Source organism: Megalops cyprinoides, chromosome 12 (genome assembly GCF_013368585.1).
Source record: "Megalops cyprinoides isolate fMegCyp1 chromosome 12, fMegCyp1.pri, whole genome shotgun sequence".
In the NCBI taxonomy this organism is placed as follows: domain Eukaryota; kingdom Metazoa; phylum Chordata; class Actinopteri; order Elopiformes; family Megalopidae; genus Megalops; species Megalops cyprinoides.
The window spans coordinates 560751-583618 of NC_050594.1; the positions used below are offsets into that span (position 1 = coordinate 560751).

At 51.9% G+C, this 22868-nt stretch overlaps 2 protein-coding genes across 7 annotated transcripts in view; both read right to left on the reverse strand.

Annotated features, from left to right (window-relative positions):
• The window catches only part of hectd1 (HECT domain containing 1), a 47077-nt gene extending 42623 nt beyond the window's left edge, over positions 1–4454 (reverse strand). For 4 of the 6 annotated variants that reach the window (XM_036541903.1, XM_036541907.1, XM_036541905.1 and 1 more), the window contains exons 1-2: positions 4219–4454; positions 103–367 (exon numbers count right to left, since the gene is read on the reverse strand). In XM_036541903.1, coding sequence (XP_036397796.1) covers positions 103–242 — 140 coding nt within the window. In that variant the 5' untranslated portion in view covers positions 243–367; positions 4219–4454. Of the gene's footprint in view, positions 1–102; positions 368–4218 lie in introns of those variants that run through there. The other 2 variants (XM_036541902.1, XM_036541906.1) reach the window with 1 other exon arrangement.
• Positions 4455–8184: 3730 nt separating this feature from the next.
• heatr5a (HEAT repeat containing 5a) overlaps positions 8185–22868 on the reverse strand; it is a 36337-nt gene continuing 21653 nt past the window's right edge. The window contains exons 23-37 of the mRNA XM_036542048.1: positions 21217–21361; positions 20754–20933; positions 20418–20657; positions 19398–19576; positions 18569–18637; positions 18076–18255; positions 17550–17760; positions 15668–15907; positions 14886–15013; positions 14596–14743; positions 14059–14331; positions 12389–12613; positions 11450–11601; positions 10788–11001; positions 8185–10279 (exon numbers count right to left, since the gene is read on the reverse strand). Coding sequence (XP_036397941.1) covers positions 9978–10279; positions 10788–11001; positions 11450–11601; positions 12389–12613; positions 14059–14331; positions 14596–14743; positions 14886–15013; positions 15668–15907; positions 17550–17760; positions 18076–18255; positions 18569–18637; positions 19398–19576; positions 20418–20657; positions 20754–20933; positions 21217–21361 — 2886 coding nt within the window. The 3' untranslated portion in view covers positions 8185–9977. The remainder of the gene's footprint in view (positions 10280–10787; positions 11002–11449; positions 11602–12388; positions 12614–14058; positions 14332–14595; positions 14744–14885; positions 15014–15667; positions 15908–17549; positions 17761–18075; positions 18256–18568; positions 18638–19397; positions 19577–20417; positions 20658–20753; positions 20934–21216; positions 21362–22868) is intronic.

Genomic DNA, 22868 nt, shown 5'->3' on the forward strand with positions numbered 1-22868 from the left:
GGCTGTGCTGTCATAAGGAGGGGGTCTCAAACCTCAGAGGCTGCCGGTGGGACCTGCGGACCTGCCGCAGCGCTCTGGCCGTTTGGGGGGGGGTGAACTCACGTTTCAAAGCAGCGGTCGACGTTGTCAGACATGAGCAGCAGCATACAGAGCTGCTCCAGGGCGATCAGCTGCATGTCCCTCTCGTCCCCCTGGCCCATCTGCAGCCACTCCAGCAGGGTGTCCGGGTCCACGTCCGCCATGCTGACCCGCTGTGCTCCGATCTGCCCTGCACCCAATCACAGCTCAGGCTCCAGACTCATCCGCCGGGATGAGAACACAAGAGACACCAGTCACTGGCCCTCTGTCAGTTTCATGTAGTCTTCGCCTGGAGGGGGGGGCAGAGAAGGGAGGGGTTAGACAGCAGCTCCTGCTGTCCCACTTCAGCTGGCCCAAAACATTAAGGTTTGTGTTACTATTAAGTTTGTCTTCGTACAATTTAAGGATTTCCCACAAACTATGGATTTTATGCGTGTCATAGGGCTATGCTGCCCCATACTGTATTCTCCTTCATCTCTGTATCTATGTACCGGGGTTTGGTTTGGTTTCATATTAATATGCCTTGATCACCTCATCTGATTAAAATGTACAGTCATGACAACAGGAAAAAATGGTACCATGAAAATGTTGCGTATTCTATAAAAAAATGTTACACTGTGTCCCAAGGGTAGTTTTCAAAAACTTTGCAAGGAATATAAAAATATGAGCCATTGTGAGAATTCACAGGGGAGACTTTCATTTGAATTCAACAGTCTCTTTCGATGCGATTTTGACATGAGCAATGAAAATGATCTCATGAAAGCAGGTACCTTTCTTTGGCCATTGAAAATGCGCCATATTAAAAACACATCGATCATTAACAGAGCCACAGTTCTGGTTACTTAGGGAAGCCATGTGTGAAAAACTAGAAATTAACCTTAACACTCATTGGGACAGTCCTGTCCTCTGATTCGCTGTTCACCTGAAATGCACCCCCTCATCCAGTGAAATATGTTTTTGGGAGAAATGCTTAGATTCCCTTTGACACATGCAAAACAGAATATTTGATTTAAATAAGCACAGGAAGACAATTAACATTCAAAACACAATGCTATTAGGAATGGAGAAAAATGCATTCAAAGTAAGTACCTTTAGTGGGCTATTATAGCATTTATTTAGAAGAGGCCAATATCTCAACTGTAGCTGGTCATCTGAAATGAATGCAATTACGTTGCAAGTTGATGCTAACAGAATGCAACCCAGATGGCTGAGAACAGTTTTTACAACCATTCCATTCTTTGTACATAAATCACTAACCAATACGATATTTGTGATTAGTTGCACTTTTCTAGCAAGTTAGCTTCTTTTGAATTGGGATGGAAATATCAATTTTCTCTCTCTTCCCTTGAGTCAAATATGAATCATTTCACCAATTAGAAAAATATTTTACTAAGAAGAGTTTTGTTTTCAATCTCTTAGCAAGCTATAATATCTTAATAATTTGGTATCCTACATATAGTGTGTCGGCACAATATTTATGTTGTTAGCTCTCTGAATTCCGTTTTACACTTAATATTCCATTTTAATAAGCCAAATCTTGTTCCTAAGGCTTCATGCATTTTACTAGGGCCTGACATTCATGAACATTTGTATAGATACAAATTTATACCTTGTTTTTCTCGTATATTATGGGTATTCACACTTTCAAACGATGAAATGTGGATTTCATGCCCAAAATCAACTGAAATAAAGGTCACAACATGATCATTTTCAAAGGTAAGAGAAATTACGGTCAGGTTCTCTTTGCTAAATTTCATTTTCACAAGCTTAGTGTACAGCACTGGCCCTGACCCCCCTCAAGAGAGATACTGGCCCTTTAACAGTGTAGGAGTTACACACACTGCCTATCCTGAAGGCAGGTAGCTGGCCTCCCTGTGCCAGCAGGCCCAAAGACAGACTAGGCCGTTCCTGCAGTGGAGCAGTTAGGGAGATTAGAGCTGATTAGGACTGTGGCTAATTCAGCCCTCAGCCCTGCCGTCTCTTGCAGGACCTGGGCGGATACCCCACTGTCCTCTCATACACTGTAATAGCACAGATCCTCTTCTCACCACATTAATTATTAATGAGCAGCAGACAACACTCTACTCTGAGCCCAACTATTCTGCTGCTGCTCCCTTCACCTCCCCATTCCAGCCCCACGCCTCCTCCACACACCATGCTGTGAACAAAGAGAGGATTGATAAATCTTAAGTAACAGTTTTGCTTAGGTCTCAAATCCAGTTTTCATGGGCAGATCTCTCAGACACAGAGGACCTTTTGTTGCCATGCTGCTGTCATACCTTAACCTAATGCTAGTGGCAGACAGACGTGCTCTTACTCCAATCTCACAGCAGACACTCAGAGCGCCGGGTGGCTTCCCCTCACAGCGTGTGCTGACGAGGTGACTGGAGGCAACAGTTCAGGTGTCAGGGCAAGAGTCCATAAATAAACAGGGCACTACTGCACCACCCGCTCGGTTATGCAACCACACATTAAAGACACTGTTGCTCAGCTCTCAGATGGTATCCAAGGGCTCACAGGCCTCCCATGGAGACGTCGGCCCTTTGTTCACACCACCCTGGGTAACTGACCATTAAAAAACACCCGAACAGCCCTTTGTACAGACTAATTCTACAAACAAAACCAGGTCAATGTTAGTTTTAACTGAAAAAATTATACCAATATCAGGAGTACAGGCTACTTTCTGCTCAAAACAATACTTCCAGGATCAGCTTACCCAACCCAAATCCCAGGCACAACTATTTAGTGTAAATGGTGAAAACTGATCCAGGTCAGGGCTGGGGGGCAGACAGCATGTTTCTCCATCAGGCGCACTGTCTGAGGAAGAAACGCCTGAATGTTGCGCCGTGAAAAAGCTGTAAATTAGCTAAGTGATGACAGATGTTCAACAGGACACAATTTCTGTTTAAAAGTTCAATAATTATAAAGTAGTATCATGTCTGCTACAAAAACCATGACATGACCAAGAACAGCACTGAATAACCTCACTTTTTCAGAATTTATAGGTCAAACTGATATTTTTAATGCGTTGGTGTAGAAGTAGGTTGTAACTGACAAATTCGTGTTTGGCTATCAAAATCTATACCTTTGTGAACACTGTATGCAAAACATATTAAAATGGAGCAGCTATGGAAACTGCATACAGCAGATGGTTAGAGCGAACATACCAGCAGCAGGGAAAACTAGTGCTGTGGATATCATGGATCTCACTGTTTAAAACCTTATATTTCAGTGACTACGCGGGAGCCGTGATCATTCACAAACAACACTGTACGCTAACTACCCATTTAGTAACGAAATGAAGCTAGTGCTGGCAGCACTGTGCTCGGCTCGTTAGCCTCCTCGCTGGGGGGGGGGGGGCTCTCTGTGTAACCAGCTCAATACGCAGGCATGTAGTTAGCTATCGCGATATATCCCACTGTTTTTTTCTAGCGTTAAGTAGCTAACTAATTGCCTTTAATAATAACGACTTACGGATAAAGCTATTAAACTACTACAATGACGTTCGCTGTTACTAGTTTTACTAGTTTTCGAGTTTCCCCACGATAACACAAACTCTAAAATGTAGAAATTACCAAGCTAGCTATAATGTACCCTAGCGTTAACTAACCACAATGTAACTTGGCCGATAACGTTAGCTAGAATCATCTAACGTTACCTACCTTTCTACTCATTATTTCAAGTAAAGTGAACTAGCAGGTATTTTAAGTATTAACACAATGGTGGATTACAAAATGGATGTGTAATTTAGCCATCTAGGCCAAACAGTGTTTGACTCGCTAACTAGCCAAGAAGATTCAGTCAAAACATCCAGTCGCACTGCTAGCTAAACAGCTAACTGCTAATGTAGCTGCTCGAGACCACAGCCGACTGCCAGCTAGCGAGCAAGTATCAACCATCCTTTATTTCCATAACCTGAAAATAATAAAGTTTTCAACAATATCTGCTGCTGTACGGTTCGCCCTGGTTAAACGGAGTCAGTTAAAACATGTTTGATTTTCATTCCTCACCGAATTACGGCCTAATATTTTCATCCAAGCCGCGGCGCTGAAGTTACAGAGGAGCGGGAGGCCGCGGCGCTTGTGTGGGCAGCGCGGCGCAGGAAAGCCCCGCTGTTCGGCGGAGCGGATAAGCACTCACCGTGTTGCGGAGGATTGCGCGGACGGAGCGGCGGAGCGGGCGGAGCGGAGCGGCGGAGGCGCTAAAAGCGAGCGGATTCTGTTTCGCGCCGCTTCGCGGGCTTCGCGGGCTTCGCGGAGGCGGACAGGTCAGCGCGAGCGCACCGAGTCGTTGAGGGCGAAATGGAGCGCGAGGGAAGCGCGAGTCTCCGGCTCCCCGACGTCTGCATCACGAGGCTGTGTGCGCGAGCCGTCCGCGCTGCGCCGGCCGGAGGGGGGCGCTGCAGCCGCGGACTGCGGACTGCGGACTGCGCAGCGGACTGCGGACTGAGGACTGCGCAGCGGACTGCGGACTGCGGACTGCGCAGCGGACAGCGGACTGCGGACTGCGCAGCGGACTGCGCAGCGGACTGCGAACTGCGAACTGCGGACTGCGGACTGCGCAGCGAACTGCGGACTGCGAACTGCGAACTGCGGACAGCGGACTGCGCAGCGGACAGCGGACTGCGGACTGCGCAGCGGACTGCGGACTGCGAACTGCGGACTGCGCAGCGAACTGCGAACTACGGACTGCGGACTGCGGACTGCGCAGCGAACTGCGGACAGCGGACTGCGCAGCGAACTGCGGACTGCGGACTGCGGACTGCGCACGGGTTACAGAACCAGCGCATACTTTCTGCGGGCGTATTCCAATTTCATTTAAACACTGAGCGCGGGGTACTTGACTCGACTGAATTTTAAATGGAAAAGGTAAATACAAAATTAGCCAAGGCCTTCAAGACCGAACTTAAGGCAAATTAATTGTGAACAAAACCGAGCAAAGAAGTCAAAGCCAGTGATTATTTAGAGACATCTTGGAAGTTCATGGTAAATCAGAGCTCAACGTTTTAAGTTATGTTAAGATCGTGCGATACACTTGCATGCAGACCTATGATACCAAGATGTCCACAATAAATAAGTTGTAGCTGTCCCGACATATCCAGTTAGGTACTGGAAAAAATATTAGATTCCATTGTGACAATGATGTTTTTTCAGTGAATCATCCTCTGCATGATGACTGCATATCTGTATTGAAGTGATAGAGTTGATAGAAAGTCAGCAATCAGTGAAAATGGTAATTGATATTCAAGTAATATGCATAGTAATGTAAGGATGAAAATCCATAGCTACGACTGACAATCTATCGATCATCGATTAATCGGCTGTCAGCTGCAAGAGCGCGTGTCAAAAGTACAGTCCAATCATCCACATTGTTTTTTTCCAAAAACTGTTCAGAATAAAAGGGGTCCATAAAACGCTCCTGGGTGATGCTTTCTCTTTCCCGTTGGAAGGTTTTCAGTTAAAGAGATGGCTAGTTTGCGAAGGAGGAGCATCGGCCTACTGCACGAAACAACAGGTCTCGTGTTTATACTTGAACAGAAAAAAAAACTTACACAAAAACATTTTAGATTCAACTCAGGCATTGCTGTTAAATCTCTCAATTCTATGTGAGGTTTATTCAATTAATCTCATCAGTATATTGTTATTATGATAAATTGTTTAATCATGGTAACAATATTTAAAGTCGGTATAACCCGGTCAGTACCCATCAGAGAGGAGGCACGCAGCCCGGCTGTTCTGGGTGCACACAGACGGTGCAGTGTGGTCCAACTTATGCAGGCCTAAATGGGCAAAATTATTTTAGGCAGACTCCATGCTTGCTAAATAGATATACTGAAAAGCTTTAAAGCATATCGCTAGCAATACTTGAAGTTTATAAGCACCTAGGCCTGATTAAACTGAGTTGCGCGTGCCAGGCATTTTTTCCCACATGAGTTGGCAGCAGCTGTCAGTTTACAAAGGGAGCTATGCATGTTCGCTGATTGCTCTCTCGCTAGCTATCAAATTGATATCGCTAAAAGCTAGCTCTGTTGGCTGAAATGCAGCCAAGTTAATGCTGACTAATTTATCTAGTTTAGTTTAACCACATTTGCTACGTAGAAATGTCATTTTCCTTTTCACACAGAACATCTGATTTGCATTCAGCAAGTCGGCTACAAGTGCAAGTAGTGTGCGGGTACATAGCCCTGCTGCTGGAGCCAATTTATAAGTCAAACAATCTTTAATCCTGTATTAGTGATAATTAATTGTTAATTACCCTTCTAAGCCATGAACTAATGGATGGACAGAGATGTGTGTGATTTACATCCTCAGTATAAACCTGAGGGTAGGATGTTGCTGTTGTGCCTTTAAGTGATGGACAGGCATCTGACAAGAAAAAGAATGGTGCATACCAAAATTCCCAACAGCTCCAAGGAGCAGGCATTCCAAGATGAACCCCTTTCAGTAGTGACCTCACTCCCGCAGATTCGGGTTAGCTAGTGCTGTTGCCTTTGGAGCAAAAACGTAACTACAGAAGGGACAAATTCACTGTAGCTCAGCTGGTAACATCGTCAGCTATTCGAGTTGGTTGCATGAGGAGAACAGAAGTTCAGAGCTTGCTCGCAGAGCTGCAGATCTTGTTCCATGTTCCTTATACATCCCCATGCTGAACCTGAGTCTGTTTGTCCATGTGGAAGACATTCGCTTTTAAATGCAAGCATGCAATTCCCTTCAGTCTGGGTCAGCAGGGGAGAGAGAGATGAAGGTATTTTTATCTTCAGACCTGATCAGTTATTAATAACACAAAAACCAATGATCTAAAAGAAGCTTTTCATAAGTTTAATACTGGGTGCAGAGACCATATAAGCAAGGCCTGTAACTGCGCTCAGGTGTGCCCAGGATGTTTCAGCCTCCAAAAGTTTCCCTGCTTCCGGACACTTTTTAAAGACAATTTTTCTCTGTTGTTGGGTATTTATGTGTCTGGTGAGGAGCAGAACAGTGATGGGACCACATGTCAGTCTGAGCAGGATATGTTTCATTAAAGAGTGATCACACTGACCATCTCAAAGCGGATATAAAAGGCATGACAACGAATCATCGGAGATTTTACAGCAACATACCAGCACTGGGCAAGCAGAAAACCCACTGGCACAGCATGGTAGAAACCATTATCTTGAAAACTGTAAAATGCACACATGTAAGAGGAATCATTTCTTTCGCTGTCATTTTGGGTGGCAGTGAGTGAGTTACTCTCACCAGCAAAGCCCTTCTGTGCTCACAGTACAGACACAGAAACAGGCTGCAGAACTGTCAGCAGTCAGCCGGCGTTTCTGATCAAAGGCTGTTTGTGTTCTTTTTACAGTCATGTAAAAGTGTTTGTGTAATACAGGCGATAGCAGGATTCTGTACACAGATGATCGCTTGCTGACTACATTAGAAAGGATGAAAACAGCACAGCACGAGCGTGCAATCTTTATTTATTCATTATTATTACACTCCATAAATTAATGTGCAGTAGTCTGTAAACATTCAACAATTAGTCAGCTTTGATCAAAACAACTTTTGCAATGACTGAATAAAGACATTTGCTTCTGCACTGAGGGAATCCAGACAGAACCAAACCCCAGCTTACAGCGAAGTGGCAAAGGTTTGAGTTTGAAAATGATTTGTAATTAGTTACCTTTCTATGCAGATGTTACTGACATTGAAATGTTCAGATCTGAGAGGCACACGTACCTCAGCAAAGCTCTTATTCCCAGTGTCTTTGGTCTTGAGCAGGACTTCAGTGTAAACACTCAAAATGCCAGTGCTCTGCATGTAGGACTGTTTGCTTCTGGTGGAGGATATCATGGCTAAATAAAAAACTACCATCCTCTGTGTGGGGAAGTCCATTTTAAAGTGCCGTGGAAAGGACTGCAAAATGAATAGACTGCAATGAGACCCGCAACACCCACTCGGCACTCCACTCGTCACAGAGAGAGAAATATAACCACAATATATCAGCATGAACACAGACAACTCCAGCACTGAGAAAGGAATATTAGGCTTTATTTTCTCAAATACATTAGAAAACAAAATCAGGTGTTAAGATTTACCTCAAATTGTTACTATGTACAATTTACAGTGCTCTGTACAAAGGTGTACAGCCTACAAATACTGCAATAACTTACATAGTTCTCACAGCGATAAAAGTGCTTAAAAGCTGGACACAGTGGGGGTGGGGCAGTGAAGGGGGACATGATGGACCCCTCCCTTTAAACATATCCCAACCCTGGGCTCACACTGAGACATGGCATCCCCTACAGGCCGAATGCACCCTCCCCCTGCCTGACTCAGGATATTCCTGAAGTAACGAGTCAGCAACTATCTAAAAACCATCTAATAATCCTTACTCACATACCCTCCATACCATCACAAGAGCGTGTCCAACAGTGACATCACATCCAGAGTACAACATTCAGATCATGATATCCCTTTCAGAGCACCTGTGTGAAACATGTTTCTCTACCGCTGTTTCCTGAAGAGCAAACCATGACTTTCAGCAGACTGAGAAGAAAAGCTTCATTTAAAAACTAAAATCATAAACACAGTCAGACTGTGGCAACATTCAAATTCGATTGCATCCTAGTTGATCATTAACTGATTGTTGAGTAGCACTTTAGAGTCCAGAGTAATCATGTTGTTTAAGGATAACGTTTGTGAAATATAAGGCTCACTAATCTATTGTTTTTAGAATTGTTCTGTTAAATCTGCATGTATTAACCTGCTCTTGGTTGCTGGTGATCACCATGTTAGAAACCGTATTGCTGTGGTGATCACACGCTTGTCTCTGAGATGGAGTGGCTACCTCCGGTCTGTACAGTAAAGGCCATCAGACTGAGGCAGGTGAAGCAGGCGAGGCGGAGAATCTGTGCATCTCTCTGCACACCTGACTGGCCACTTTGCTCAGCATCATTGAGGCAAATTCATTTTTTGCATTTTTTTCCTGATGAGGACGGCACTTGTCAAACAACACCAGCTTATGCTAAACTGTTCTGAGGTCAGTGTTGTGCCTCAGGATGCACTGCATTACTGAGTTGGGAGGGAGTGATGGCTGTTCTGAGGTCAGTGGGGTTGTAAGGGAGTGAGGGCTGTTTTGTGTGCAGACTCAGGGAGTGAAGGTGAGACTGGGCCCAGGCTAGGCACTGTTCACTTTAACAATCAGATCACCGCGGAAACAGGGTGCAGACTGGCACCCTATGGGCGCTGGGTGTGGGGCGCTGGTGTGTCCTCAGCTCTTTTCGTGAGTCACACCTTCACTTTGTGACAGGGATCTGTGTGGATGCCTCTGCCCACAGCTTCCGCGCTAGCGACACAAAACTCACTCAGCGTGTGGCGTTTTGTGTAAAATAATTACAGCAGCCAATACAATGTGACAGAAATGGCTGGGAGAAGTGTGCAGCATGCTGGCGGGGGGTACAGCAGGGTGTGAAGGCCATGCTCATATGACAGCACTCTACAACCGACCCAGAACACCTGAGCCAGTTGTTTCGTACTTCAAATCCAGGACTACGAACTACAAACCCAGCAGCCCTCAGGGCATGGTCTCTGCATGACTTCCTGCTTTCGCATTTCCTCTGCTGCGCCGAGCGACTTCACTCTGGTGTTTCCTCACAGAGGTTAATGCAACTCCGACAAACAGCGACACACTAACAAAGGTAACATAAACATGAACAAAAGGTCAAAAAACCTTCTTTTAGGCAGGCAAGCGGCATGAATCTAGTCCAAACCTTGTGCTGCGCCTTTAGTGTTGTTACAGTGTAAGCGTTCTATAGTTAAGTGATTCTGTATACATGTGTATGACTTCCCTCTCTCTCTCTCTAAAGGCCACTAATTGAACTGTGGGATCACAGGATATTGGTCTTCAGCTAGAGGCTGGGGTCACAGGAAGTGGGTCTTGAGCTGGATGCTGGGAGAGCTCTTGCTGGTGGCCGGGGGCGGGGCCGTCTTGGCCTTCAGGCTCTCCTGGTTGCCCTTGACCGCGGCCTCCAGCCGCGCCTTCATGGAGGGTGCAGAGGTCATGAGGGCCTTGAAGACGGCGGAGTTCTGGGGCCCGAGACGCATGAGGTCGCGCAGAGCAGAGTCGTGCAGGGAGCGGGCGGCCGGGGGCGCCGAGGCCAGCGCATTCTCATCCAGCAGGAAGGAGATGAGGATGGGCAGCAACACCGCCACCAGCTGGGGACCTGCGGTCACAACACATCACACAGCTAATGCTAACACCGTCACACAGCTAACACCGTCACACAGCTAATGCTAACACCGTCACACAGCTAATGCTAACACCGTCACACAGTGAAAACAAATACCCTCACGAAGCAAACACAGACACCATCACACAGCCTCACACACTGAAACCTGCCACACCTAACCCCTCACACCTCACACCTAACCCCTCACACCTCACACCTAACCCCTCACACCTCACACCAAACCCCTCACACCTATCCCCTCACACCTCACACCAAACCCCTCACACCTCACACCAAAACCCCTCACACCTCACACCAAACCCCTCACACCTCACACCAAAACCCCTCACACCTCACACCAAACCCCTCACACCTCACACCAAAACCCCTCACACCTCACACCAAACCCCTCACACCTCACACCAAAACCCCTCACACCTCACACCAAACCCCTCACACCAAACCCGCAGTGCCCCGGTACCCGCGGTGCCCCGGTACTCACGGTGCTCTGGGTCAGCCGCAGACACCAGCGCCTCCAGCACTCGCACCCCATCCTGCACAGCCTGCAGCTCGTCTGCACTCTGTGGCCTGCGCTTCTCCACGCCCTGCAGCTGCCTGAGCAGCGCCCCGCCCAGCGCCTGGATGAAGGGCACGGCCACGCCCCGCGCCGGGCTCTGGAACACCGACAGCAGCAGCTGGAAGCAGCGGCTCAGGACCTGCACGAGCACAGTCACCTGGCTGTGAGAAACTCTGCCCCCAGTGGCAGCAACATGAACTACAGCCTCGGGCATCTGACAACAGCAAGAAGGCGGGGTCTGAGAAAGCTGTCTGTCTAATGACAAACACACAGGTTTGCTTCAAGTGTCATTTTCATTTCAAAATTCATTAGAAAACTATTGATTTTCACAGACAAAAAGGTGCCTTGGTGCAGATATTTTAAGGATCCAAAAGGTTTAAGCTTTGCTTTTAAGGTAAGACCTCAAGGAGAGAAACCCAGGAGACTTCATTGAGAAATTAACAGCAATGCTTGAGTGAAAGCAGATAAGTGTCCACCGTGAGGCCAGAGAGCTTAGAGTATGAGAGTATGAGGTTAAGGGTTAGAAGTTAGGGGTTAGGGGTTTTAGGATTAGGGTTTGGGGGTTAGGGGTGTGGGACGGGGCTCACCGCAGGGTCCTTGGACTCCAGGCTGGCCCTGAATCGGCTGATACAGCGCGTTTGGACTGATGGCGCGGTGGTGACCTCAGGACTCGCCGAGAGCAGGAAGATGGTGAGCGCCGTCAGCAGACTGACATCATCCACACCGAGCCCCGCCTCCCCTGTACACACACACACGCACACAACACACACGTGCACACGCACACACACGCACACACACGCACACACACGCACACGCACGCGCACGCACACACGCACACAACACACACGTGCACACGCACGCACACGCACACACACACACAACACACAACACACAACACACACGCACACAACACACACACAACACACACACACACGCGCACACACACATGCACACAACACACACGCACACACATGCACACAACACACGTTCACACGCACACACACACAACACACGCGCACAGGCACACACACGCACGCACACACACACACACACACACACACACACACGCACACACAACACACGCACACACACGCACACAAAGTGTGAGTTCTTTAAAATATTACATGCAAAAAGTCTGAGGGTCAAGTACGAGAGGTGGCAAGGTCATTGGATGGGGTACTACACGGAATGGGGGAATTAAAGAAAAGATGGGGTATTTTTTGGTGAGCAGGGTATGGGTTTCAGAGCAGGGTATTACATAAGAAGGTCTGTATTGTAGTGGGCAGGGTAAGGTGTTGGGACTGCTCACTTAACTTCAATGGATACACTTATGTTCTATTGTGCTGGAAGTCGCTCTGGATAAGAGCATCTGCTAAATGCATGTAATGTAATGTAGTGTAATGGGGGTATACATTTTGTAGTGTGTGAGGAGTGATGTTAGTGTATTTATGTGGCAGTAGGCGGGGTCAGGCAGTCCTGGGAGGGGCTGTGTGGATTGTGAGCCAATCAGAGTGAGCGCTGGGTACCTGGCTCCCAGCAGTCCAGCAGGGTGCTGAGGGCACAGCGCAGCAGGTGGGACCACGCCCCCCGGCTCTTCTCAGCGCGGGCCATGGGGGAGGAGAGCACCGTGCGCAGTGCCTGCAGGGCCCCGCCCACCACCACGCCCCGCTCCTCCCCGAGGGGGGGCCGCAATGCCTGCCGCAGGACCCCCATCAGCAGGTACAGCACTGTCGGCAGGATGGACACACTGCCTGCGGGAGAACAGCTCCACCTCAGGCCACAGCGGGGTACAACAGGCCCAGACAGTGCTTCTCATATGTACAGTATACTAACTGTTATTAAAGGACACAAGCGTAATTATCAAGACCCCCCTAACACAGAATACAAACCTATAAAGCACAGTTATTACACAGGATATAATGTCCTGAGTGATCAGAGTGAAAGTGAGTGAGACAATGAAAAGTGTAATGATTGATCGCTCTCGTAAATGAGCAAATGAGTGAATCACTATCAGTTCTTTAGGATTAATCAGTAAAGCAGCTGATCTCTGTCAGCGCTGTATGATTAATCAGTGAATGAGTCATTCGATCCCTGTCGGTGAGTGAGTCAGCTGAGCCCTGGCGGTGGTGTGTGATTGGTGAGTGAGTCAGCTGATCCCTGGCGGTGCTATGTGATTGGGTGAGTGAGTCAGCTGATCCCTGGCGGTGGTGTGTGATTGGTGAGTGAGTCAGCTGATCCCTGGCGGTGGTGTGTGATTGGTGAGTGAGTCAGCTGATCCCTGGTGGTGGTGTGTGATTGGTGAGTGAGTTGTTTGCTGCCGGTGCTATATGATTGGGTGAGTGAGTCAGCTGATCCCTGGCGGTGGTGTGTGATTGGTGAGTGAGTCAGCTGATCCCTGGCGGTGCTATATGATTGGGTGAGTGAGTCAGGTGATCCCTGGCGGTGCTATGTGATTGGGTGAGTGAGTCAGCTGATCCCTGGCTGTGGTGTGTGATTGGTGAGTGAGTCAGCTGATCCCTGGCTGTGGTGTGTGATTGGTGAGTGAGTCAGCTGATCCTTGGCGGTGGTGTGTGATTGGTGAGTGAGTCAGCTGAACCCTGGCGGTGGTGTGTGATTGGGTGAGTGAGTTATTTGCTGCCGGTGCTATATGACTGGGTGAGTGAGTCAGCTGATCCCTGGCGGTGCTATGTGATTGGGTGAGTGAGTCAGCTGATCCCTGGCTGTGGTGTGTGATTGGTGAGTGAGTCAGCTGATCCCTGTCGGTGCTATATGATTGGGTGAGTGAGTCAGGTGACCCCTGGCTGTGGTGTGTGATTGGTGAGTGAGTTGTTTGCTGCCGGTGGTGTGTGATTGGTGAGTGAGGTGTTTGCTGCCGGTGGTGTGTGATTGGTGAGTGAGGTGTTTGCTGCCGGTGGTGTGTGATTGGTGAATGAGGTGTTTGCTGCCGGTGGTGTGTGATTGGTGAGTGAGGTGTTTGCTGCCGGTGGTGTGTGATTGGTGAGTGAGGTGTTTGCTGCCGGTGGTGTGTGATTGGTGAGTGAGGTGTTTGCTGCCGGTGGTGTGTGATTGGTGAGTGAGGTGTTTGCTGCCGGTGGTGTGTGATTGGTGAGTGAGTTGTTTGCTGCCGGTGGTGTGTGATTGGTGAGTGAGGTGTTTGCTGCCGGTGGTGTGTGACCGGAGGGAGGGTGCTGCTTACCCTCAGGGGAGCAGATGGAGGGCAGGTCAGCCAGGACGGCGAGGGCGGAGGCCACCAGGCCGCAGTCGCTGGGGCTGAGGGGGCGGGGCGGCCCCCCCTGCCCCGTGGGGCTGCCGGCCAGCTTGGGGCTGAGCTGGGGGAGGCGGCGCACCAGCACAGACAGGCACAGCTCCAACGCCCCCAGCACCAGCGAGCGCCCCGGCATAAGCCCACCAGTGTCCCGGCCCTCCCCGAACTCCGGCAGCGTCTCCTTCTCCGCCGCTCCGTCGTCCACTGCCAACGGCAACGTAGCACCGCGTCAGACCACGCCCCCCGCGCAACACACCACCCCACAGCCGGGCCTTATGGGAACACCCCTCTAATGCCCTTAGGTAAAACCTTAAACTCTGAGATGTGCTGAAACGTGCTGATTATATTCCATTAGTTACATTACATTATTACATTGCATTATTAATATGCGTCCCTGGGGCCACATTCACGACAGCAGAGCTGGGCAGTGAACCTGTGACCTCCTGGTTGCCAGCGTGGGAGACTCACCCTCCGCGCTGTGCCTCTTCTCCCTCACGTGCTCCTGGGCTGCGCACACCACCTGGCGCACCAGCTGCAGCACAGCGTCCTGCACCGCCGCCGACTCCCGCGTCACGATCAGCCTGTGCAGCACACTCAGCAGCTCCACACTCAGCGCCTGCAGTGGAGCAACACCGCTAACGTTCATTAGCAACACCGCTAACACTCTGGGCTCAGAACAGTAGCATGTCCACATCTCCACTGCCAGGCCTACATGAGCTGCTTTTGTCCTGTTCTTAGGAGCCTGCAGGTCACAGTACCTGATCGTTGCCGATTTTGGAGCGGGGCCAGGGGAGGTCCAGCAGAGCCTGCAGGGCGTGCAGGCAGGAAGTGATGTTCTCCATCTGCGCGTCGGAGCGCGGGGAGCACAGGAACTCCACGCTGAGGCCTGCAGACAGGGACCGAGACGCGAGAGCATCAGCGCGGCTGCATCAGCGCGGAGCGCAGGACGTGCAGCATCACTGCCAGCTTCACAGTAAACACTCGCAAACGGGCTGCGCTGACACGGGCTCTGCTGACACGGGCTGCGTTTACACGGGCTGCGCTGACACGGGCTGCGTTTACACGGGCTCTGCTGACACGGGCTCTGCTGACACGGGCTCTGCTGACACGGGCTGCGTTTACACGGGCTGCGCTGACACGGGCTGCGTTTACACGGGCTGCGCTGACACGGGCTGCGTTTACACGGGCTGCGCTGACACAGGCTCTGCTGACACGGGCTGCGTTTACACGGGCTCTACTGACACGGGCTCTGCTGACACGGGCTGCGTTTACACGGGCTCTGCTGACACGGGCTCTGCTGACACGGGCTGCTTTTACACGGGCTGCGCTGACACGGGCTGCGTTTACACGGGCTGCGTTTACACGGGCTCTGCTGACACGGGCTCTGCTGACACGGGCTGCGCTGACACGGGCTGCGTTTACACGGGCTGCGTTTACACGGGCTGCGCTGACACGGGCTCTGCTGACACGGGCTGCGCTGACAGGGGCTTGATAAACCCGAGCACAGCAGGGGGCTGCGTGTCAGAGGGAGGCTCCTCACCCAGAATGAGGTGCAGCCGCTCGGTGTTGACGTCCTCGGGGGACGTGACGCTGGCCAGCGAGGTGGACTGGCCCATGGAGGTGGGGGTGACGGGGCGGGACAGGTTGGCGGGGCCCTCGTCCACCACGATGAAGCCGGTGCTGCTGAGCCACAGAGTGGCGGCGTGGAGGATGGGCCCCCACGAGCTGCAGTAGTGAGGCCTGGCCTGCGTCACCGTCTCCGCCGTGTAGAACGTTCCTCCTGAAACACAGACACGCAGACCAACAGCAGTTACAACCACAACTACAGCACAGCCACACGCAGACCGACAGCAGTTACAACCACACCTACAGCACAGCCACACGCAGACCGACAGCAGTTACAACCACACCTACAACACAGCCACACGCAGACAGACAATTACAACCACACCTACAACACAGCCACACGCAGACAGACAATTACAACCACACCTACAGCACAGCCACACGCAGACCCACAGCAGTTACAACCACACCTACAGCACAGCCCCATGCAGACCGACAGCAGTTACAACCTCACCTACAACACAGCCACACGCAGACCGACAATTACAACCACACCTACAGCACAGCCACACGCAGACCGACAGCAGTTACAACCACACCTACAACACAGCCACACGCAGACCGACAGCAGTTACAACCACACCTACAGCACAGCCACACGCAGACCCACAGCAGTTACAACCACACCTACAGCACAGCCACATGCAGACCGACAGCAGTTACAACCACACCTACAACACAGCCACACGCAGACAGACAATTACAACCACACCTACAACACAGCCACACGCAGACCGACAGCAGTTACAACCACACCTACAGCACAGCCCCATGCAGACCGACAGCAGTTACAACCTCACCTACAGCACAGCCACACGCAGACCGACAGCAGTTACAACCACACCTACAGCACAGCCACACGCAGACCCACAGCAGTTACAACCACACCTACAACACAGCCACACGCAGACAGACAATTACAACCACACCTACAGCACAGCCACACGCAGACCGACAGCAGTTACAACCACACCTACAGCACAGCCACATGCAGACCGACAGCAGTTACAACCACACCTACAACACAGCCACACGCAGACAGACAATTACAACCACACCTACAGCACAACCACACGCAGACCGACAGCAGTTACAACCACACCTACAACACAGCCACACGCAGACAGACAATTACAACCACACCTACAACACAGCCACACGCAGACCGACAGCAGTTACAACCACACCTACAGCACAGCCACATGCAGACCGACAGCAGTTACAACCTCACCTACAACACAGCCACATGCAGACCGACAACAATCACAGCCACACATACAACACAGCCACATACAGACCGACAACAATCACAGCCACACATACAACACAGCCACATGCAGACCGACAACAATCACAGCCACACATACAACACAGCCACACGCAGACCGACAACAATCACAGCCACACATACAATACAAACTGACAGCAGTCACAATCACACCTACATCTCCATACCTGTCAGACCACAGCCAGATGTTCACCGAGTCAACCGATATAACAGTCGCTGTGCAGCTTTCAATTTCACACAGGGATCTGAGCTAAACTTTCATTGATTCCCCACAGAGACCCAAACAAGACTTCATCCAACAGAGATCATGGCAAGACCTACTTACCTGAAACTTTCACACACTACCTGCTTACTCCGCGCAAAGCCATTGTCTAACCCTGGATCTGAACCTCATATCCTCACAACTGCATCTCCACAACACCTGCTCCTCACTGCAGCTCATGCAGCTCAGCAGCCAGGGCTGGAAAATGCTCCGCATGGACGCGGTCTGACAGCAGGGGGCGCTGACCTGCGGCTGGGAGCTGGGAAGAATACTCTGCGGGGAGGGTGAGGAGGGCGTGGTCCTGCAGCACAGCCAGCCACAGCCGGCTCAGGGTTGGCAGGTCCGCCTGCACCAGCCTCAGCAGCCCGTCCCCTCCAGGCCCTGGCCCCGCCCCCTCCTCTGATTGGCTGGGACCCAGGTCTGGCAGCTTGGAGCTCCGCACCGCCACGATATACACCTGAGACACAATACACAGCACACAGCCAGAAAGATCGGTGAGTGTCTCTGCACCTCAGACAGCACAGTGTCCCACCATGCTCCTCTCTCAGGGTGAGAGATCTGGCTGACCCAAGACAGGGAAGAGCTTCCAGTTTTAGGGAGACACAACTTCCATCTTTCTGCAACCCTGAGTGTTTCAGTGAACACTGCACAACATGACAGACCACAACTCCCAAAAACTGGGTTTCAGACTTGGCGGCCGTGGCCCTGCCTGGCTGAGCCTGACCGCCAGGCCCCCAGGGCTCTAAGGCGACCCTCCCTGCCCCTCCCTCACCTCTGCCCAGGCCTTCAGCACAGCCAGCGCTTCCATGGTGGAGGTGCTCTCGTTGTACAGCTGGCTGGGCACCTCCTTTCCCGCCTGCACCCTGAGGAGGGAGGAGGCCAGCAGCTGGTGCACCCTCCGCAGATCGCTGAGGTCAGTCACCACCCCGCTGGCCATCCAAGCGCTGCACACCTGCAGGGGCGAGAACACCTGTCAGCCCCGCTTCCTGAGAGAGGCAGCTCCGCCCCCAAACACTGCAGGCCGAGCCAGCGTCCTCCACCCTAACCCTAACGCCCTCCACCCTAACCCTGACGCCCTCCACCCTAACCCTGACGCCCTCCACCCTGACCCTAACGCCCTCCACCCTAACCCTGACGCCCTCCACCCTAACCCTGACGCCCTCCACCCTAACCCTGACGCCCTCCACCCTAACCCTAACGCCTGACAGCTCTCCACCCAGCACCACAGCCTGACGGAGCAGGGGAGGGGAGGGGAGGGGCCTCACCTGACAGGCTTTAGCAGTGACATCGGGGGGTGTGTCCGGGGTAAAGGCGGGTCTCAGGGCTGCACCCACCTACAGACACAGAAAGAAAAACGTGATCATCGGCTCCATCTGTCTAGACACAAAACGCTGCAGTCCTGCCTTCAGTGTGGAGTTTGGAGAGAGGCACAGATCTCCAGGGACACTCTCTATACAGAGCTGCACTGCAGGAAGACTGATTGATCTTTAAGTAACACAGAGGCTGCAACCTGCTGTCTGACGTTCTCAAACACACATCAGTCTCTGCCTTCCACAGACGGAGCAGAAAGTGTCCTGCCTTCCACAGACGGAGCAGAAAGTGTCCTGCCATCCTCTGGAGTTCAGTTCCACTCAGTTTGATGCGTTCTGGTTAGCACGTCTGCCCCAAGGCACTGTGCCTGCTGTCTCAAGGCAGTTTACTACAGTATTGCACGAAGCAGCACAGAGCAGGCTGGGAACAAGAGGAGGCAGGGCGGGGCAGGGGAGGCAGGACAGGTGAGGCAGGGCAGGTGAGGCAGGGCAGGGCAGGGTGGGGCAGGGTGAGGCAGGGCAGGACAGGGTGGGGCAGGGCGGGGCAGGGTGAGACAGGGCAGGGTGAGGCAGGGTGAGACAGGGCAGGGTGAGGCAGGGTGAGACAGGGTAGAGTGAGGCAGGGCAGGGCAGGGCAGGGCAGGGCAGGGTGAGACAGGGTGAGGCAGGGTGAGGCAGGGTGAGGCAGGGCAGGGCAGGGCAGGGCGAGACAGGGTGAGACAGGGCAGGGCAGGGCAGGGCAGGGCAGGGCGAGACAGGGTGAGACAGGGCAGGTATGGCTCACGTTGGCCTGGTACTGCTCCAGGATGACGTGTCCCGGGAACTCGGGTTCGGGGACGGGGGCGAACTTTCGGATGATGAGCAGGAGGGTCTGTAGTCCTGCCAGACGCAGCGGCTCGCTGTGGTCCGTCGCCGCCATGAACGCCATGCGGATCAGATCAGCCAGGTGCAGAACCAGGAAGTCTGCAGCGAGAGGGAGGAGCCACCGCAAACAACCAATCAATAAAGCAAGCAAGCAACCAATCAACCAATAAACCAACCATCCAACCAACCAATCTACCAACCAATCAATGAACCAACGAATCAACCAATCAAGCCTTCAAACAAACCGGCTCAGGAGAGACACTCAACTTGCCCTGTGGGAGGGGCTAAGATCTGTGTCTCGCCCTGTGGGAGGAGCTAAACTCTGCGTCTCGCCCTGTGGGAGGGGCTAAGATCTGCGTCTCGCCCTGTGGGAGGAGCTAAACTCTGCGTCTCGCCCTGTGGGAGGGGCTAAGATCTGCATCTCGCCCTGTGGGAGGAGCTAAACTCTGCGTCTTGCCCTGTGGGAGGGGCTAAGATCTGCATCTCGCCCTGTGGGAGGGGTTAAGATCTGCGTCTCGCCGTGTGGGAGGGGCTAAGATCTGCGTCTCGCCGTGTGGGAGGGGCTAAGATCTGCGTCTCGCCCTGTGGGAGGGGTTAAGATCTGCGTCTCGCCGTGTGGGAGGGGCTAAGATCTGCGTCTCGCCGTGTGGGAGGGGCTAAGATCTGTGTCTCGCCCTGTGGGAGGGGTTAGGCTCTGCGTCTCGCCGTGTGGGAGGGGCTAAAATCTGCGTCTCGCCCTGTGGGAGGGGCTAAGCTCTGCGTCTCACCCTGTGAGAGGGGCTAAGCTCTGCATCTTGCCCTGTGGGAGGGGCTAAGCTCTGCATCTTGCCCTGTGGGAGGGGCTAAGCTCTGCGTCTTGCCCTGTGGGAGGGGCTAAGATCTGCATCTTGCCCTGTGGGAGGGGTTAGGCTCTGCTTCTCACCGCACCACCTGCACTGACCGGTGGACTCCTGCAGGCGGCGCTCCTGTGCCAGCGCCATGTCGAAGTGGGCGGGGTCGGCGCTCTCGCACTGGGTGATGATGCGACACACGCACTCGGCCGCGAACACGCGCGTGGACCAGCGGGGGTTGCTGAATGGGCCGCCGGACTCAACCCGCGAGGTGAAGGCGGAGTCGTCGTCTGACCGCTCCCCGTCGTCCTCCTCCTGGGTGGTCTCCACCGCGGCGGCTGTGGAGAAGTCTGCGGGGGAGAGAGAGGGGTGGGGGGTCAGAGACACACAGAGCGAACGCCGCTCGAACCCAGTCATCACGCAGCACGGTGCGAGGCCACACCCACCTGCAGACGCGGACAGCACATCCTTGCACAGTTTGAGCCAGTGAGCCAGTCTCCCCGCAGCCATGGAGCTCAGCATGTGGCCCAGCGTCTCCTGGATGTCCCTGCTCAGCTGCGGGTCAGACTCCCTGTCCAGCAGGCTGAAGAGCGCCCCCTCCAGGCCGGCCTCTTTGATGGTGACGTCTGCAGAACAGTAATGATCAGACTCAATTTGGCAGCATTTCCACCACAGCTGAGATGATAATGTAACCTCAGCTATAGAACAAAACCTACATTCTGGCACAAACACAACGGTAACTGTTTCATAATGCTGATAACAGTGTTTTTTTTTTTTAGTATCACAGTGTCTGTACACATCAGTCATTCACAGGGCGTGTAAGTAATGTGGCCAATGAAACAGGGTTATTTCGACTACACCTCCCAGAGTGCCGTGGGGCTCTCAGGTTGTCTGGGCGACGCTGCTCACCCAGCACCGTGCTGTCCCTGCGTGGGAGCTCCTTGACCAGCGCCACCGCGTGCTCCGACACCTCCACTGCCTCCCTCTGCGCTAGCTGCCTCAGGCAGGCCACTACCGCCCTCCGCAGGGACAGGTAGGAACTGCACAGGTTTGCCTGTGGGCACAGCCAGACAGCCCTGTCATACAACCCTCCCTTTACTGAAAACAGACACACACACACACACACACACACAACAGTAAAACACTTACACTGTCTGCCCAATGGCCTTGGGGAAACTTGGTTACATGTAGGACAAAGAGAATGTGCTTGTTAGTCTGTTTGTCTCTCTGTTAAGTCTCACCTGAGCGTTATTTTGATTGGCTGTGGAACATGTGACCCTAAATCCTTGTTTGTTGGTGTTGTTTAGTATTCACTCACGTGCCCTGACAGTGTAGACTCCAATAAGATGAATTACATGACAACTAAAACTACCTTGCTAATGGTTTCCAATACCCAGCCAGCAAAAACTAACAAGATTATTCTGTATTATATTATCGTTAAAAGGGAATCGTAGCCATCAGTAAGGATGGCAAGGTTTCCAACATCCTTCAGTTTCTGCAGTTCACTCTGTAATGGCTCACTACAGATGCCTGTGGGGGATTGCCAAGAAATGGAACATTCCAGAAAGAGCAACTCCCGTTCTCCCTGCTGAAAGCAGGGACCTACACACACAAACTGACTCAAGGCCAGCTGCTGGTATCTGCTGTCCATGAACCAGAACATTCAGGTTTCTGTTTCCTGATGAAGTTTTCTTACTGTGTTGGTGAAAAGGTAAGAAAATGGACACACACAAATGGGAAGGAACACACACAAGGGGATTGTGGGAAACTCTGGTCGTCCATGTTCCACGGTCTGGTTTTCAGCCCACAGACATGCTGACACAGACACTGCTGGGAGCAGCTTCAGACAGAGAGGACGGCTGAAGCTCACAGAAACACAGACAGAGGGAAAATGAGCTGAAGCTCACAGAAACACAAATCACAAGCCAAAAGAACTGTTATTAGCTCCATGGGGCTAGCGCCGCCCTGGTGGCCAAGATGCAGTTAATCGTGGAGAAGAGCGCAATCAGCATGGCGTCCTGGTCCGTTAGCGAGGCGTGAGGGGGGCGGGGGGGCGGGGGGGCGCAGGGGCACTGAGAAGGGTTAAGCTCTGCGCTCACTGGCTAAGTTTCTCGCCAGAGGGATCACTGCTTATTTATCACACACTGGGACTGTCGATGATCTCAACTGTCGGGTATGTTTTTGTTCTCTTACACAATGAAATTCATAAATAAAAATGTCTAAATAGAGACGTGTGTGAGACTCCCATGTATCAAAGGATTTATGAGATAAAAATATCTTTCACACTGTGGAGAGAGGATGCTGCACTCTCTGAGGGCAGAAACACTGACAGGAGTAACATCTAAGGTACAAAAGCATCTTTCTGCTGTGTGGGAGAGGAGCAGTGATGAGCCCGTCTCCTGGGGGACTCACAGTGGTGTGAGACTGGGGGCAGAGGGACCCGTTTGGATCTGCTGAGCTGCTGCAGACAGAGTTGTGCCAGAGCAGAGCAGAGGAAACCGGGGGGGGGGGGCGACACAGGGCCAAATCCTTGGCACTACCCCTGCAATAAAATGGAAGGC